The sequence below is a fragment of the Petromyzon marinus genome, chromosome 1 (assembly GCF_048934315.1).
Source record: "Petromyzon marinus isolate PM22_M1 ecotype Great Lakes invasive population chromosome 1, UKy_Petmar_22M1.pri1.0, whole genome shotgun sequence".
NCBI classification, from domain to species: Eukaryota; Metazoa; Chordata; class Hyperoartia; order Petromyzontiformes; family Petromyzontidae; genus Petromyzon; species Petromyzon marinus.
Window position 1 is genome coordinate 13,288,987 of NC_133667.1, and position 18,914 is coordinate 13,307,900.

An 18,914-nucleotide genomic window follows, 5' to 3' on the forward strand; every position below is an offset into this window, starting at 1 on the left:
CTTCGGTGGTGGTGGTGGTGAAGGAGTGGATGGTGTTGGTCGTCGCGTGGTGGAGTCATGGATGACGCCGGTCCGGCAGTGCAGCGCTCAGGATTTAGTGCGGAGGGAGTTGGGGGGGGTAAGGGCTGGATGGGGCTGTCCCCTCGCACAGCCCCGGGTTGCCTGCCCGTTCATCACCTTTGCGTTGGTGTTCTCCATCTCAACTTACAGCTGTTTTATTGTCATAATCAGGGATAATTTTAGATGCGCGATGTGTTGATGATGCACCCAAGGCCACACTCGTCATTCTTCCACTCGCACTATCTGTCTCAGGAAAACAGTATTATTGCATTCCAACACTCCCTGCCCTTTCCAACTTACCCCCCTTGAGTGCTCGTGTATCTAGGTGCACCATCATATTCTATCCGGATTCTCCCGGAGGTGGTCTCGCGTCTAACTCACCCATGTTTTACCACAGGGTCCGGGAGTCAACATCTCACACCGAACTTTGCCAATTCTCTCTCACATGGGAAACCCATGGCCAGGTCACTCGCTCGGTTTGCCGGGATGAAAACCCAGGTGGAGAGGTTCGGTTTGTGTGTTCTAGTTGACCTAAGCGCTAGTCGGGGTGCGTGCATGGGGTGAATGCATGGTGTGTGTGCATGGAGTGTGTATGTGTGGGCTGTATGTGTGGTGTGTGCATATGGTGTGTGTATGGGGTGTAGGTGTGCGTGGGGTGTGTGTGTAGTTTGTGCATGGTGTGTGTGTGTGGGGTGTGAGCATGGTGTGTGAGCATGGTGTGTGTATGTGTGGGGTGTATGTGTGCGTGGGGTGTGTGTGTGTGGTGTATGCATGGGGTGTGTGTGTGGGGTGTATGTGTGCGTGGTGTGTGTGTGGGGGTGTGTGTGGTGTGTGTATATGTGTGGGGTGCATGTGTGCGTGGGGTGCAAGCATGGTTTGTGTGTGTGCGTGGGGTGTGCACGGTGTGTGAATAGTGTGTGTATGCGTGGGGTGTATGTGTGTGTGGTGCAAGCAAGTAAAACAATATTAATAAACGTTCCAACAAAACCATAAATGCCAAGAAACATTGCTACAAATGAACAATTTGTATTTACAAAATACTGAACACGAGGCTTGTTTGCAAACTTGCATGAAAGTAAAACGTATTGGACATTTAAATCTTCTGCATTAATACGTTCACGGTGAGACGGCCTTCCTCTAAATTGCATTAATACGTTCACGGTGAGACGGCCTTCCTCTAAATTCAATACACGATGAAACTAAACTAATATATATTTACAGTTATTATTATATACGAGTTAAAAACAAACTTGCATGAAAGTACAACGTATTGCACATTTAAATCTTCTGCATTAATACTTTCACGGTGAGACGGCCTTCCTCTAAATTCAATACACGATGAAACTAAACTAATATATTTACAGTTATTATTATATACGAGTTAAAAACAAACTTGCATGAAAGTAAAACGTATTGCACATTTAAATCTTCTGCATTAATACTTTCACGGTGAGACGGCCTTCCTCTAAATTCAATACACAGTAAAACTAAACTAATATATTTACAGTTATTATTATATACGAGTTAAAAAAACATCCTTAGCTATTTCATTAACAGTGAGTCAAGAGAAAGGAGGGGGGGGGGGGTGTTTGTGTGTGTGGTGTGTTCTTGGTGGGTGATGGCTGGGTGGTGTGTGTGTGCATAGGTGGTGGGTGCGTGATGTGTGTAGGTGGATGGTGTGTGGGTGGGGTGTGTTCATGCGTTGGGTGTGTGTATGTGTGCGGTGTATGTGTGTGAGGTGTGTGTGGTGTGTGTTGTGGGTGGGTGGTGGGTGGGTGGGTTGTGTGGATGGGGTGTGTTCATGCGTTGGGTGTGTTTATGCGTGGGGTGTATGTGTGTGTGGTGTGTGTTGTGGGTGGGTAGTGGGTGGGTGGTCTGTGTGTGGGTGTGTGGGGTATGTCTGTGTGAGGTGTGTGTTGTGGATGGGGTGTGTGTGGGTGGGTGGGGTGTGTGTGTGGGGTGTGTGCAGGTGGGGTGGTGGGGGGTTGCAGGATGTCTTGGGGTCTGGTGTCTCTGCCTCTTCCATTCCAGGTGTCGACATCCCCCGGTGACGTTACCTGTTCCGGGCACAAACCCAGGGGAAGCATTGGGGTCATCAAGGGACAGAGCACTCAAGACACACAGCAGCAGGTCTCCAGTCGTGTCTCAAGATGCTGCATGACATCGTGCGACAAGGGAGTGGAACACCAACGAGAGAAGCAGCCAGCTGGATGCAGTGCAATACAAATTTGGATTTATCTTCTCCATGTAAAATTGGTGGGAAAGATATTTTGCGGTGACGTAATGTTCACATACATTTCCTCGGGATGATCATGTATTTTTAAGCTATGTTAATGAAAGATTCTGATTATTATGAAATAAATAGCTTACACCAAAACAGAACTCTTAGACAAAATAATCCTTTTCTTTTCCAATACAGATCTTTGGTCTTTTCTGAAATTGAACATTTATCTTGTTGATTGTACTTTAGCTGAAAGATTTGCATGCATTACGCGAGAGCTGAGCTTCTGTTAAAGATCTCAAAATAAGAGCTGAGTTATTGTTAACACTTATTTTTGAATGTAATCTCTTACATAACATTATTTAATGCTTGCTTTTCAACATTCCGGTTTCCTGGAAAACAAATAAATTGGCATTTTTGCCACGTGACAACATCGTTTGATTGGCTGTCAGTAGAGGGAAAAGCTGAAAATTGTCAGATACCTCGACGATCTGACCCAAAAGTAACGAATAATGAATCTAACATTGGTCGTGAAAGCCGAGATATAATACTTTTTTACCTTTTAACGTGCACAGTGCTCGCTCACTCTCACAACGCGAGAAACCACAGAACCACAATTATCCAAGCTCTGAGGTCCTCTATACGTCAAGGTGTTATCAGGACAAATAATGAGTGGCTTTAAATGTCGGAGGAAACTGGGGATCCGGAAAAAAAACCCCCATGCATGCGAGGCGAAAACCACTCAATCCCATCCAGACGGAACAGGTGGAGTCCACATTTTTGTTGTGCTGCCTTCTCCTGGCAAGCCAGGATACGGGTGCCCACGGAAAGGGAGCGACCCACCAAACCCTTACCTCCACTGTACTGGAGTGGTGGGGTGCGCCAACGATGGGGCCTTTATTCTTCCGCATTGCAGCAGCAATGCTTCCGGACAAATCTAAGAAATGTCCGGAGTCGCTGCCGCACACGGGCAAATCTCCGCCCAGGCCCCCTCGATGCCTTCGCTCCGGTGTTGGCGACAGCTTCACTGGTCGCTTGATGGCTGCGTTGGTATTCCAGGGCAGTGTAGAAACTGGCGTTCGAGCTGAAAGAGAGTTGCACGGGCCACTGTTATGCCTCTGTCTGCCTTTCTTTATTTGTGCAGAAACTTTCCTACTGCAATACAATTCCATTATTTATCCTACTGCTACTCCCTGGCCCTGCCCCCAGCCACAACCAGGTCTACCCCTATCAGAATATGTTCAGAATCAGAATATTTATTTAGACTATAGGAATATTATGACCTATAAAGCTCTTTTTTTTTACAGATGTCAAGTAGATCACTGCCCCTACACCTATCACTACCCCAAACCCTTCTGAAGATAAGAAAAGCCAAAGCATTTTCACACTCAAACGAGCAAGCAGAGTGGTGGGAATTCCACATTCCCATGGCAGGGGCCAATCTATAAATGAAAACCAATGTTAGAATGATGTCCAGTACTGCTGGACATCATACTGGACATCCGTGAAAAAGAGCTTCATAGCTCATCAAATTCCTCCAGTATAAATAAATATTCTGATTCTTTTCTAGAGTTATAGGCAGAGGAGAAGAGGAAGATCTGGAGCCTAGAGTTGAACAAGAGCATGAAGTCGACAATGAAGATGGCTGGGGAAGGACAGTTCCAGACTGCAGAGGAGAAAGAGCAACGTCTCAAAGAGAGCTGCATGCAGAGAGAAAGCATTGAGCAGGGAGAAACATCAAAGTCACTTCATAAGAACCTAACCAACACAAATATTCTTCAAGATGCAACGTGCACGTGGAGACTCACGATTGGCTCTTGGCTGACACAAAATCTTCCTCGAGATCTGACCCAGAATCATTCGTCCATCTCTGCTCGCATTGGCTCACACGATCCACCTCCACGATCTCGTCCATTTTAATCGATGCGTCCACAGCATCCTGTTCATTGTGACTAGCATGGCTTTCGTCCTTGGTGTCGTCCTGAAGCCACCTGTGGTTCAAAGCTTCCTCAGGCGTGAGCCGGCGAGCGGGATCCCACCTGCCAAGATATGAACGGTGAATCGTCAGGGTTCATTTACCGTCTACATTTCTTCTAATAATGGGGTGGAGGTGTGGCACATGCAATTATTTACCTTCATTATGCAAACGAATACAAGAAGGCACAAGACATGAAATATTGCCCTGTTATGACACAAAGCCACTCCCTGTCAGTAAAACATCACTCCTAGTAATGTGCACTCTGTTTACGAGAGTGCTGATGGTGAACACGAAAATAATGATGAATTAAGATCATATGTAGACAGTACAGGTATATCTTACTCAAGGCATCCTTGAACAAAATCGATTAACTCTCTGTTCGTAGTCCGAAGCTTTTCCTTAAGAGAGGTGGTGCTTGGAACGACCTTCCTGCCGTTCACCCTGTGGCACCCTGTCTTGTCTGTGTTGGAGAGAAAATGAGTGAAACGGGTTTCCGAGGATTACGAACAAAGTACATTACGGCAATGCTTGCCTGGATAATTGTGACAACAGAAGTAGCAACCTCCCCTCCACTCACCGGTGTAAATGTCCATGTCGGTCGCAGCATCAATCATGGACCTTGGTGGGAGACCAAAAATCTGTGCACAGGTCACAGTGAAATTAATATACATGGGTTAGGTCATTGGACTTTGTGTATCGTAAACATGCATACAGTAGACTTCCTCAAATGTAAATGTCTCTAAAACTGAAACGTTTATTCACAAGGACTGCACATGCTTTTACAACATTACCATATATTTTAATTATTGGGTACTTAATGAACAAATATTGCCCATTAAAGTTACTTCATGAACCTCAGGGATGAACAATGAACCCGAAGAATGGAAAGGGTAATAGTCTGTCGCTCTGAGTGATGATTATCAACAAGGCCAAATCACATCATACGTGTCCAACTAGTGTCTGGTCACATTAAAGATATGTCTATTCTCTATGTACATACTGGCAGCAGAGCAACATTTGTTCCCATGGAATGAGGCCAAAAGTATAATTGCTCCACAGATTGCAATCCACGGCAGTCTCCTATATGGTTGTTAGCGACTAATGGACCATCACTCGGCGTTAGCATTGTGAGCCGGCTCAGCTAAAACTAAGCCATGGGCTCTGCTGTTGGTTGCAATTCAAATTCATAAATAATGAGATTATATTTTGGCATATTTCAGGTACCGTGATCATTTGGGCAATATAATCTCCTGTGGTCTGTAAGAGAGGGTAGCCAGAAGAGAGCTCAGCAATTACGCAGCCCAGGGACCACATGTCCACTGCGCAGGTGAGTTGGAGGCCCAGGAACATCTCTGGAGCCATGTATTTCCACGTTCCGAAACATCCGAAAACTGCGCACCACACACACATGGACAGCACCGATTGAGCGAGAAGGTCATGCACGTTATTTGTCCACTTAGATTTTTGAGTGCACACAGATTAAAATATTTACATTTTGTAGGATGGTAAAATTGGTCATTCTATCCAGCAGATGAATGTGGACCTTTCTAAAACTGGCTCAGAAATGGAAAAGTGTGAGCGGCACTCCAAGAGACGCTTTGACATTTGGTAAAAACGTTGTTTGCAAACACCTATTAAGGCCTGTATGACCTGATAGGGTCTCTATGGCTGAGAATAATAACTGAGTCACTAAGATTGTAGTGCATTGTAAAGCTGCTCACCATGCCACGTTTCCAAACGCACACACATACGAATAACAGGCGCCATTCGCCACTAAGCAGCAGTGACGTCACCACGGGACCTGTGCCAGGCCAGGTGCACTTTGAGGCCACGTGAAATGTCGAAGCCTCACTGACATATCACGAAAGATATCTAGGTGTCATGGGTTGACGAACTGAGATGACTGGCATATGCACCAACTATGCCCCCTCTGTGCCAACACACATATAAGACAAAGATCCCCCGTATAGCCTTAACAGACTGTTGGGGCAAGTGCTGTTAGCGAGCACCTATGAAGGCCGGCACGGCACACGAGGTGGTGGGGGGCCAGCAGCACGCCAGGCTGTTTTTGTCTCCCTAGTGGCGATGTTTACACACCGCACGAGGCGCTCATTTGGGGCTGAGTCGACCTCGGGGAGTCCCAGGACCGGTTCAGATAATCGTCACTGGTGTCGGCCGTGAGCGGGAATCGAACTCGGGGCGGCCGGGTGCGTAGCGCTAACCGCTGCACCGCGCTAACCGCTGCACTAGCGCTCCCCACTCGTATATTCACAAAGATTCACAAAGACGCACAGACACACACACCCTCACACGAAAAAACACAAGCAAAACTACTCACTTGGTTTCGTCATTTTGATGCTCGCGCCAAAATCAATGATCCTGATGTTGCCGGTTGCGTGGTCTTTGACCATGATGTTTTCCTAGGAAAAATAACAGGGGATAAAAGTGGTTAAGGTTCAAAAGTGCTCATGGCATGGATGGCCGGCGTGAACTCACCTCTGATTAATCAACACGTATAATTGTGCACTCTGCTAATTGCTACGGAGAGACGGGTACATTTTCGTCATTATATGAGAAGGCAATGATGACTAGGGATAAGACCCCGAGCCCCACGTGCACTGTAGAGTTTACATTAGCTCCAATAATATGTAACTTTTTTTTTATTTAAAGCTTTCGTGACTGCAGTAATTCATATTCTTAGTTTTTTCGGTAAAGTCACGTTGAAGAGAAACAACAAAATAATAAAATATATATAAAAATATATTTTTCATATATTTTATTATTTTGTTGTTTCTCTTCAACGTGCCTTTACCGAAAAAACTAAGAATATAATATGTAACTGTTACAATCATATTACTTTAATGTTAATCGAATGACAGGTACTCGGTAATGTTAATTGACGTTTGACTGACTTATTGGTGGTAATGAAGATATTCACAATTAAGATTATGATATCAAAGTTGATTTCTATATTCAAAATACTTGGGTCTAGAAAATTAATAACACTGGTGCTCAATCCCTATTAACAGAGATATTTAGCTGCGGTGTTGTGAGGTGGAGGGTGTGCCTCGTCACTATTGCAGGTGTGAAGATGTTCAATTATTTTTTCCAGTTGTTTTTGTTAATTTTCAGTTTTTGCGCGGGAAATCTAATAATAAGATGGCGACGGCCTCGTGGTTAGTCATTTTATTAACTTGTTTATTTTGATCAATCCAACTCGAATCAATAGATATAACGAATTTAAAGCTTTCGTGACTGCAAGCATTTATCTTTTTTGGGTTCTTTCGGTAAAGTCACGTAGAATGAGAATAAAATAATAAATTGATAAAATAAAATAACACAATAAAATTATCACGACGTTTCAGCCACAACACAAGCGGCCTTCATCAGGTGAAGGGACGAGACTGTCTGGAGGACAGCGCTGGAGCGAACACAGCCAAGCTCAGACCGCGACCTTTAAGCTGTGTGAGAAGAAACAGAGTGCCTTCTATGACCAGTCACAAGCTAATCCCTCAGTTATTTCAATGCTAAATTCTCCTGTTTGATTTGTACTAGGTACCTCTGTGGATGTGTAGGCTTTGACTTTAACATAGCCATTTCTGTGACCAGTCACAAGCTAATCACTCAGCTATTGCAATGCTAAATTCTATGCTAATTCCTTTGTCAAGGCGCTCTGTTTCTTCTCACACAGCTTAAAGGTCGCGGTCTGAGCTTGGCTGTGTTCGCTCCAGCGCTGTCCTCCAGACAGTCTCGTCCCTTCACCTGATGAAGGCCGCTTGTGTTGTGGCCGAAACGTCGTGAGAATTTTATTGTGTTATTTTATTTTATCAATTTATTATTTTATTCTCATTCTACGTGACTTTACCGAAAGAACCAATGAAGATATAACGGAGTTGAAAGATGATTAGAGCGTTTTGGTGATGAAAATAGAAGTAGCTTTTTTGTGAAAGTTGATAACATTTTGGTGTTATTGTACTCGTTGGTTCTATTCGGTAAAGTCACGTAAAAGTATAAAACAACAAAAAATAAAAAAATAACGACGTTTTGGCCACAACACAAGTGGCCTTCATCAGGTGAAGGGACCAGACTGTCTCGAGGACAGCGCTGGTCCCTTCACCTGATGAAGGCCACTTGTGTTGTGGCCGAAACGTCGTGAATTTTTTATTGTTTTAATTATTTTTTGTTGTTTTATACTTTTACGTGACTTTACCGAATAGAACCAAAGAGTATGGATCCTTGCAGTCACGAAAGCTTCAAATCTAGAATTGGTGTTATTGTGTTACATTGTGCGGTTCATTGCGAATGCACAAAATGGCCACGTTGTAGCAGCCATTTAATATTCACTTAATTTGGTGAACAGAATCGGCGTTACTGCAGAGGTTATATTCCTGATTAATAGTTGTTTTTATATGTTTATTGTCAGTAAAATTTGATTTGCCTAATTTGCATGTCAATATAATTCCATATTAAATATGTATTTATTATTAATAACTATATAAGTACACATTGTTTCGTTTATGCAGTGTTATCAGGGACTGTGGGAAGTTTAGGAGGCATTAAAGATGTTTTGGGGCAGATGTTTCTTGTTAAATATTAAAGATGTTTTGGGGCAGATGCTTCTTGTTAAATGTTAAAGAACATAATGTTAAATGTTATTCGACATGATAAGTGGCTGCTACCATAATTGAGATTTGGGAAGACTCCATGCTGAGAGATTGAGCTGTGGTCTTGTGACGTCGAGTCGCTCACTTCTCAGGAGGACGGAACACAGCGCGGATTATCTGTTCGTGTTCTACAAACTGTACTACTTGAATCACTCTCTATTTAGCCGACCTGTCCCCCTCGTTAGGATAAGTTACAGGTGCTTATCTCCTTTTCCTCGTGTCAGAAACTTGTCTAACATTGCCAATTGTAATTATCGCTTTTGAGTGTTGTGATTGTGACCAATGTAAATTAGAATCTCTTCAAATGAACTGCAGAGTGTATTCTCGAGCAAGAAGAGATTAGACAATGTCCTAGATTGAAACAAGTGTCGATTACTTTTTATACATTTAGCAAAACAATAGCATTATTGTTGTGCAATGCGGTATGAGGTGCAGGCTGTTTGGTTTTCAATTTTTTGAGTTACGAGAGAGGTCTTATTTTAGATTTGAAGCTTTCGTGACTGCAAGGATCCATACTCTTTGGTTCTATTCGGTAAAGTCACGTGACTTTACCGACTAGAACCAAAGAGTATAGGTCTTATTTTTCCACAGTTGCCTCAAGGCAACACATATCCATGAATGACGGCAGTATGCTTTTGTATTTACTTACCATCTTCAGGTCGCCATAAATGATGGCCTCCTTCTTAAGTTTTGCAAGGGCCCTCAACATGGATCTTGCATAGAGCCTGATTCTTGACGGTGCAAAGATCGTGAAGTTGTCCTGGAATTGATCAAAGAGGTCGATGCTGCAAGACAAGATATCGTCAATGGTTAGTCCACCTTCGACTATCTTGGTCAATGCTTAGGATCGCTTCATGAACTGGAGGAATTATGCTTTACAATAGATTAGGAGTTTTATCATGTAAAACCAAATTCAAATTTCTCCCAGGGGAATGATGATGAAACATGACCTGCATATTGGGTTTGAGAAATATAATAACATCAACTTATAACATGCACAGTAATCACTTCACTGTAATATGAAGAGAACAATTCTCAGACGTACGAGGAACCACAAACAGCAAGTCAACCAAAGTCATGAGCAGGCGCCAACAGATGCCTAAGCTCTGCGGTCTTGTACATATTAAGGTATTTTATAAAAAAAAATTTTGAGCGTTTACATGTTGGAAGAAACCGGAGCACCCAGACAAAAACCCACACTTGCGAGGGGGCAATACTGTATCCCGTACAGGTGTAACAGGTAGTCTACACTTTTGTTGTACTGCTCTCTACCGACAAGCCAGGGTATGGGCACCTCGACGCCCACGGTAGGGAGTTTCGCAAAATGTGTGTGACCCACCAAACCCTCGCCTCAGCAGTGCTGGATTACAGGCGGGCACCACCATCGCCTAGCTCATAGGGCTCGTTATGAGAATTTGCTGTTGCATCTGGTTTCATGATAAAGGTAATGGATGAGACAGGACGTTGCGGTAGGTAACAATGTTGTTTACAGATAACGAGAAACATCGTTTACTGTATTTGTAATTATTATGAAGTGCTATGTTTTAATGTGCTGTACAATGTAAAATGGTGGTAACCACTCAGCTCATATGTATTAAGTAAGGTGGGAGAGCATCGTTGCATCATAAACAGTTACGTGCCACGTTAAGGAGACACCCGTGTCCCTTTCATATTTTAAAAACTATCAATAAAGCCTTAACATGAAAGGGCTGGTACAATCCGATGGGTGGTGACATGGCCTAATGGCAGCATGATCCCCGCCTTTCGTCGAGGTTCATGGTTCGAATCCAGCAGGCTCCCTGATTAATGCAGCTGTAATAATACCACACACCGCGTCTGTCTCACAGCCGATGTTAAAAATTCGAAAATTACCCGAAAAATTAATTTATTACCGTTGTACAACTTAGGAATCATCGCCCCCCTACTGGCAATCTAATGCCCCAGGTCACTGTTGAAAATGAGACTCATCCTGGTCTCTTGAGTTCTCACCTGGTCAAACAACATTTTTTTAAATCTGAATTTCATCAAATGTTACCTGCACGTTTTAAAAAAATGCTTGAGATAAACACGATGTTGGCGCACAGATGTGATTTTTTTACTTACGTCATGAGCTCCATAACGAAGCCGGGATGCTTTCTGAACATAAGATGTCCGATAAATCTAATAATGTAGTTATTTTCATTGTCCTTGGACTGCAACGCATTCATGATATGCGCCTCCCTTCTGCATTTCTGAAGGTCGTTTCTGTGGAGGGAATGCATCGGTGAGTCTCACCCCACTCTTAAGTCTTGCATATTTTTATGCATTATCACGCACATGGGATGGCGCGGTCAACAGAGCTCCAGAGTCATGGCTGTGAGCGCTTCATCCCGGTCAACGTCAACGTCGTCCCTGCCCGGTCGACGTGATCAGCGGCCAACTGGGGAGGCTGCACCAATCGGTTGGGAAGTTGTCGATGGTCGTTACCCGAAAGGGGTTACCACATCCCATCTCAGTGCGGTGAAAATGTTGCACCACTGGATTGTGATCACTGTGGTTTTTGAGCTATGTTAAGCGAGTAAGGTATAAAGTGTCCTGCTCCTCCAACCGAAACTGTGGACGATGTTGTGAAGCACTGTGGTCTGTGCTCCTTTAATGCGGAATTGCAAAAGTTGAAAAAAAAATCTTTCCTGAAGACCCCTCGTGGCTAGCAGACCTCCTTGGCATTGGTATTTAGTGCCTGAACATGTTGCAATATAGAAGAATATAATATAATGGGCAAAAGGGCAGCACTCATCCCCGTTGTTGGTCAGTGGTGTGAACTCCACGTTCACGTGGCAGTAACCTTAAAAAATTACATATTGCCTCTTCATGACAAATCAAACATCATTTTGATGGTGTTTGAAGACATTTATGAAATTATAAACTCATACAGAAACAGCTTCTGATGGAGATGGATACATGACCTGGCAGTCGCACGTTCGCCACTCGTTGAAGAGGTTCAAGGTTCGAATCAAGCAGCCGCCCTGATTAATACTGCGGGTGTATAACTATAATAATGCATGCTGTCTGCTTCGATGGATGCTAAAGAACACCTGACGTTATTTGCAAGAGTATGCCACTGTGTGCTTTGAACTGGGTACAATGTTTGCCAATATGGAAACCTACACCACAAATTCCTCAATTTGTATTGTGCAATCATTGTCCCCCTACTGGCAGACTAATGCTCCAGGTCACTCTTGCAAATGAGACTTATCCTGGTCTCTTCAGTTCTCACGAGGTTAAACAAAATAAACTTTTAAATTGATTTTTTTAAGTTATGGTTATCTTCACAAATTCAGATATATTTTTTTAATGTGGTTCATGTCTTTGTTCAAACTTACCTAGCAGTGTACTCTAGCAACTTGATGGCCACTTCTCTTTTCGTCTTGTGGTCCAGGCATCGGAGCACCTGCCCAAAGGACCCCTTCCCAAGTACATTCAGTACTTGGAAGCGGTACACCAGGTGTTCACCCGTGATCTAGAACAAGATTACACAAGTGTTCAGTACTCAAGCAGGGCCGTCTCTGAGTGCTCAAACATTACTCAGTCTAAACACACGGCTCATTCAAGTTCTCATTTCTTAGTCACTGGTCTGACATTCCCACACTCATGAACATCTTCTTTGGTTCTTTCGGTAAAGTCACGTAGAATGAGAATAAAATAATAAAATAAAATAACACAATAAAATTCTCACGACGTTTCGGCCACAACACAAGTGGCCTTCTTCAGCTTAAAAGACGCTACGAATCTTAACAACGTTCATTGAAGCTCTGTCGTCCCGACAGGTTTGTTCCTTTCACCTGAAGAAGGCCACTTGTGCTGTGGCCGAAACGTCGTGAGAATTTTATTGTGGTATTTTATTTTATTATTTTATTATTTTATTCTCATTCTACTTGACTTTACCGAAAGAACCAAAGAAGATGAATCCTTGCAGTCACGAAAGCTTTAAATCGAAACTCATGAATATGTCTGAGCTTTCCCTGATGTCTCTGCCAAATACATCTTTGCCTCACACTGGAAACCACTAAATCATTCTATGAAAAGTGTGGGTTATAGAATGTCCTTCATCTGTATTTATGATGATAAAGATAGTCACCACATTGCGCGCTTTGAGTGCACTTCTGCGGCCGTCTGGAATGCTCTTCCTTCCGATATTAGGAAGCCACTGGAGCGATGCACTGTTAAATCTAGATTTAAAACTCAAGATCACAGGTGTCACTTTTACATAGCCATGTTCATTCAATTCCCACATTCCACCCACACAGTGAGTGGCCTCACTCTGTATGCCCTGCATACTATACTCATAGGCCCATTCTAGGCTATGCCAACCCCACCCACTACTCAGGTAGCCCCACCTTTAGATCGTATCAATAGTTGAGCAATAGGCCAGAATATTTTAATCGAGATAAAATCCACATTTTTTTGTAGTTGCTTTGTGGCACCAGGAGAGCCTTTCTGAAAATGTCCAAAACTAGGACGTTGAGTAGCTTAACGTTTCAGTGTTCTTCACACAGAAAATCATTAGCAACTTATTAGGTATACACGTGCGTGTAAGGGATGTTGTGGTTTATAGTGGAATGCATGATTTAGTTGCAATGAACATGGCCCATATTGGAGAGTCTTACCGGAATGTAGTGGCCGTCGATGTCATCGTAGCCATCATTGGAAGGGCCATTTCGTTCCGAACGAATCTTGAAATAAAAAACTTCATTGAAACACAATATTTCTTGACGTTCCTGCTCTGTCATTCTGTCTTTGAATTTGTCCAAGACTTCTGCACACGCACACATGCCCAAAGACACACATGGTCATTCATGCACATATACACGTGTGCAACACACGTAATTACGATCACAAATGAATCAAGCACATCATGTTACACTTAACAAAGAGACTCGATTTGGGCCTCTTGTATGTGTGCTCTTAACGGATTTGTAAAGCCATTTAGGGATCGGTCTTCTAGATAGATATGATGTGTGTTTGTTATAGAGGAGTGTGGCAGTAATTCATGTGGTGAATGATGCTGAATAAAGTGGAGTAAAAACCTTGTGGTGTGCAGCTCATCCCTGCCACTGGGAAGACGACTTCATCCGATGGAGTTGCCTGTTTTTGTCACAGAGATGCGCACAGAGAGGCACGCGTGAACATGCGGGCAAGCACACAGACATGGACATATATACAGAGACAAAGTGGTACACACACAAACACCCACTGAGAGAGTGCTTGTGGAAGGGCCTAAATCGCACAAAGCTCTCAGAGGATTACCCTAGAGAGTATTTTTTGGCCTGCACCTCCGTGATGGCCTCATATATTGGAAAAGGTCAACGCTTTACCTCACTATGCATGATCGACGAGCTGCGGTGAACCCATTTACTGTATAGTGTTGGGTGGTATTTAAGAAACTTGCCCCATTGAACTGCCATGCTCGGAGATTAAAGCAGCGACCTCTGGTGTGGAAACCACTACACCAAGCAGCATCCAAGACATAGAGATTCACGAATAATAGTATATTGCACCTCGATGATGTCAAATAATCTGACACTTTGTGAATATTAAACGGTGCCCATATTCCCAGGTTTGTGGCCAATTCCATTAAACATCTTCAACTGCATTATACATTGATTTCTAATTTACACAAATATGGCAAAAGGGTGAATTGTTAAAGGTATTTTATGAAACTGGTTACAGGTCACGAACCTGAACGCATTCATAAAGTCCAAGTAGAGCACCTGCCAATACGTGTGCTGTGTAATAAGCTCGTGTGTCTCCTGGTTGGTTCACGAGTACTAGAGTCCCTTACTGCGAACTGAGCTGACAAGAAATTGCCTTGACTGTGTCGTGAGTTTGCCGTGTGTAAGCGTGTCTGTACCGTTAGGTAAAACGGCTCGTTGTGGTACTAGTTATAATAGGCGTTTACTAACAGCACTTGCCCCAAAAGTCTATAGAGCTTACACGATGTGGGGTGGGGGTGGAACTTTGATTCTTTGCTGTCAGTTGAACTAGTAATAAACCCATTTGGTGGTGAAGTGACCTGAAAGCCTGCACTGTGTGTTGAGCTTATTGGTCAATGGTAATCGTTCTATTCTAGAATGGCAGTGAAACACGTAGTCCACGACTACTCTACGATAAAAAAAGAAGTGAGCTTGTCTCTGTATTGTGCAGTCTGCTTATAAGAGTTTGCTGTCAAGAGTGTTACTGACCTGCTGCACAATTGCAGACTGAACATCGAGTTGATCCATCTCCAAAAGATCGTTCTGGAACACAGCACAAAGATAGCATTAAAACCTAAATAACCTCCTTTAGCACCCTTCATTCGACCAAGCTTAGAGCAGCAAGGGAGATCTCTCCAGCAGGTGTGGCACTCTCCCAGAACTGTCTTCAATAGGGAGTTCAAATCCCCGTTTAAAGATTGAGAACCTTTCATCCTTGAAGAGTTCGTGAAAAAATTAAGTGCCATTTTGTGTTAATCAATTAGTTGTCCGTATATTTAAATATGGGCCTCGCCATAGGAATGTGGAATTTACACCACCTGGAAATCACTACCCATGACATGAAGCTTAATAGCTTATTGAGCCCTTTCGCAACCATCACCAACAACATCTACCTAAACGACAATCGCCATTAGTATCACTAGCACCACCACGGAAATTGTCTCTGACATCACCACAATCACCACCAGAAAGCAACTAAACCATCACCCCTATCACTACAATTACAATCTTCACGTAACTATCACTTGCAACACTCAACACGAGCAAAGAGCAGATCTCCCCACTGCCACCAGCAACCAACTGCAATCAACACGACCACGACAAAGATCAATGTACCGTCCTCAACACCATTACCATCACTTACCGTGGATAAATCTCTCGTCGGCAAACTCGTACTCGCACTATTGAACATTCAAAACAGAGTCCTCGTGGCAAGAGCCGTAGCTCGAGCCGCGTGCCGCCTCGAAGTTTAGCGCTATGTTAATCGCATCCGGATAGTGACGTCAGTAGCGACGTCACGGCATCCGGTGCGCGGAGTGTCACGTGGGCGTTCGTGGGGGGTCGCGTGTTGTGTGTAATACACGTGTTGTGTATTACACACAACACGTGTTGTGTAATACACGTGTATTACACAACACGTGTTGTGTACAGTATGTTGGACTTCTTTCGCACCGCACGTAGACAGCTGTGCTAATCGGAGGTGCCGATTCGAGCTGCAGTACAGTATAGTACAGCTGTTACCATCAGCCACGATGTAGTTCTCATTACAGTACAGTAGTATAAAGAGCAGGAATAGTTATTTCATTAACTTCACCCCACTTTGCCCCCCCCCCGTACCCAATGGATGTTTGGCATCGCGTGACGCCCGTGAGCGATGCCCACAAAGTTGTAACGCCTCTTAAATTTTTATTTAAAGCTTTCGTGACTGCAGGGATTCATATTATTGGTTCTTTCGGTAAAGTCACGTTGAAGGGAAACAATAAAATAATAAAAATATAAAACAATTAAATTCTCACGGCGTTTCGACTGCAACACAAACAATCATCATCAGATGTGATAACCACAATACAATTTTAATAACCGCCACTTTTTTCAAATTTTCTTGTTGTGGTTTCACACCTGATGATGATTGCTGCTTGTGTTGCAGTCGAAACGTCGTGAGAATTGTATTGTTTTATATTTTTACTATTTTATTGTTTCCCTTCTACGTGGTGACTTTACCGAAAGAACCAAGAGAAATGTGACGTCACGTCAAAATGCGCAACTTCAAATAAATAAAGACAACACGTTCTACTTTATTAAATAGACTTTTTAATAAATGTTTTCTCCTACAACATCAGAGTGCAGCGCCACATTAAATACGCACTACAATGACAATAGTTTAAAGCGATTTGAAGCATGTTTTTTTTTTTGGGGGGGGCAGAGCTTTGTGACGTCATATTTGAGAGGGGGGGGGTCTGACTTTTTGTGACGCCGTGTGACTATGGGGGTGGGGGTCAAAAATCGCGTGCCGTCTTGTTATTCCACTGCTGGATGAGGGGGTTCGCCACGCAGCCGCAGATTGCGGGTGTATCTTGGGCCACGCATCATCGCCAAGCTCGTCCATGTGGGTGGGTGGGTGAAGGCGGAGAAGCATGGAAGTTCAGTTCAACAGTTGATGTTGCAGTGCTGCACTGGCGGGCTATAACAATGCTGCTGAAATTATGCACTTTACCGATTTAAGGCCGTGAAGATGATGTGTAAGAAATGTTTTTTTTAATATATATGATACGGAGACGGAAATGCGAATGGGGGTATATGGTGTTACTCTTTGTTTTTTTCTTTGGTAAAGTCACCTATAAATAAGAAATAATAAAATAACATAATAGCGTACGACGTTTCGGTTGCAACATAAGCAGCCATCATCAGATACAGAAGAGCTAAATTTACGAGAGAGGGGAAACATAACCCCAGATGTATATACAGACACCCAAGTAGGGGGGAACTAACACAGATACAACAGGGGACAGAGAGAGAAGCACACCAAAACAAACAGGGTTTAGCAAAATTTGGAAACCATATAAAGCAACACAGACGGTCGGTCAAAACAATTAACGCATAGTCTGGTTGATTACGCTATTTCAAAGAATGCTAAATTGCAAGTTAAGTATGAAATTTAAAATACAGACCGCACACACACACACATACACATCCAAGTAGAGCGAACCAGCGCAGAGACAAGCACAGAGTGAAGTCGCCTTAAATAAGCAGAGAAGGTAAGGCTGAGAGACAATGGGACAAATTAGCAGGAGGTATGCATGGAGCAAAGGCAGCACACACTCGGAAACACCAAGGCCCACACACAGGCAGAGACAGCACAGAGACACAAATCCAAGCCAAGACACAAAGGCAGACGCACAAGCAGAGGCAACACAAAGACACAGACCTCATACCTCCCCGTAGAGGTGGTTCATACTTGATTCGAAGCTTTCGTGACTGCAGCAATTACTGCAGTCACGAAAGTATATGGTGTGCTTATTTATTTTGATATTTTATATTCTCCAAGACGACCCGAATTATTTTCGGTTGTACACGGGCAGGAAACAGCTCCACATGTACAATTTACAAAGGGCTGTTGCATTACACTTACTCATTCATTCTGGCCACAACCTGATACCAACATTGAGCGATAAAAAACCCCCTATATAATCTGTTTAATATGTAGGTTTTCGCGATCAATATTATTCTCAAAAGTTTTTTTTGGGTTAGATCACGCAAATATCAGTGCTGTTAACCCACCACCACCACCACAGCCAATTAAGACGTTACATACACAAAACGTACCAATGAATTTTACTTCAGCACACCGATGTCGAAGAGTAAACGGACATTTACAACTTTAGTACGATGTTTCAATGGCGATTACAACCGGCTTCATCGGGCGATTTGCCCAAATTGTGAATAAGTCTTCCCGTTTCCAGTCTTAAGTCAGGCACTTCCAAATACGGCCTTCAGCGTTACCAGCTGTTTGGTCGCGGGCTCTTGCAGCCGTGTGACCTCAAGACACACACACACCTGCGCAAGCACACGGACGAGAAGCCGTATAGCTGCAACGTGTGTGGCCAGACCTTCAGGTCGCTTCCACTTGCTTCAGATGTTGTTTTCCCCGCTTCAAATAAAAGGTGCATCGTGTTGAAAAGTAAAACATTGGACAGAGCCTCTATCGAGCTGCACAGGGCTCGCAAATCAGTTTGGCCACCGATGAGCCAACACGTTTAACGCATATTATAGATGAGCAACAAGTATGACCATTAGACACAGGTAAAGGTGGAAGTTTTAATAGTGTTGTCTATAATTTTTTTATGCATTTCCATGGAGCATTGTGGATAAAGCAGGATTAACTCAATTGTGTTCCCAAGTAAAACGCGTTTTAGTCGATCAGCCTATTAGTTATCCAGAAAAATATTATCAAGCAGCATTTGTTAAAGCAAGCAAACTGG

The 18,914-nt window shown here is 43.3% G+C and overlaps 1 protein-coding gene across 1 annotated transcript; it reads right to left on the reverse strand.

The window, feature by feature from the left end:
• Window positions 1-1,070: 1,070 nt before the first annotated feature.
• On the reverse strand, window positions 1,071-16,438 carry LOC142925558 (dual specificity tyrosine-phosphorylation-regulated kinase 2-like). Its single transcript, XM_076068506.1, has 12 exons — window positions 15,145-16,438; window positions 13,570-14,047; window positions 12,286-12,422; window positions 11,027-11,167; window positions 9,573-9,708; window positions 6,598-6,679; window positions 5,484-5,650; window positions 4,837-4,897; window positions 4,602-4,719; window positions 4,090-4,320; window positions 3,136-3,365; window positions 1,071-2,117 (listed from the first exon to the last, which is right to left on the reverse strand). Exons 2-11 carry the CDS (start codon window positions 13,732-13,734, stop codon window positions 3,179-3,181), a joined length of 1,425 nt encoding a protein of 474 aa, XP_075924621.1. The 5' UTR covers window positions 13,735-14,047; window positions 15,145-16,438; the 3' UTR covers window positions 1,071-2,117; window positions 3,136-3,178.
• Window positions 16,439-18,914: the final 2,476 nt, after the last annotated feature.

Bases quoted from the DNA above. Each gene is read 5' to 3' on its own strand.
- LOC142925558 (XM_076068506.1), bottom strand. From the start codon at position 13,734: ATGTGTGCGTGTGCAGAAGTCTTGGACAAATTCAAAGACAGAATGACA. The intron at 6,680-9,572 runs GTAAGTAAATAC...TATTTTTCCTAG, and splicing joins TTTATGGCGACCTGAAGATG to GAAAACATCATGGTCAAAGA. The intron at 4,898-5,483 runs GTACCTGAAATA...ACCTGTGCACAG, and splicing joins ATATTGCCCAAATGATCACG to ATTTTTGGTCTCCCACCAAG.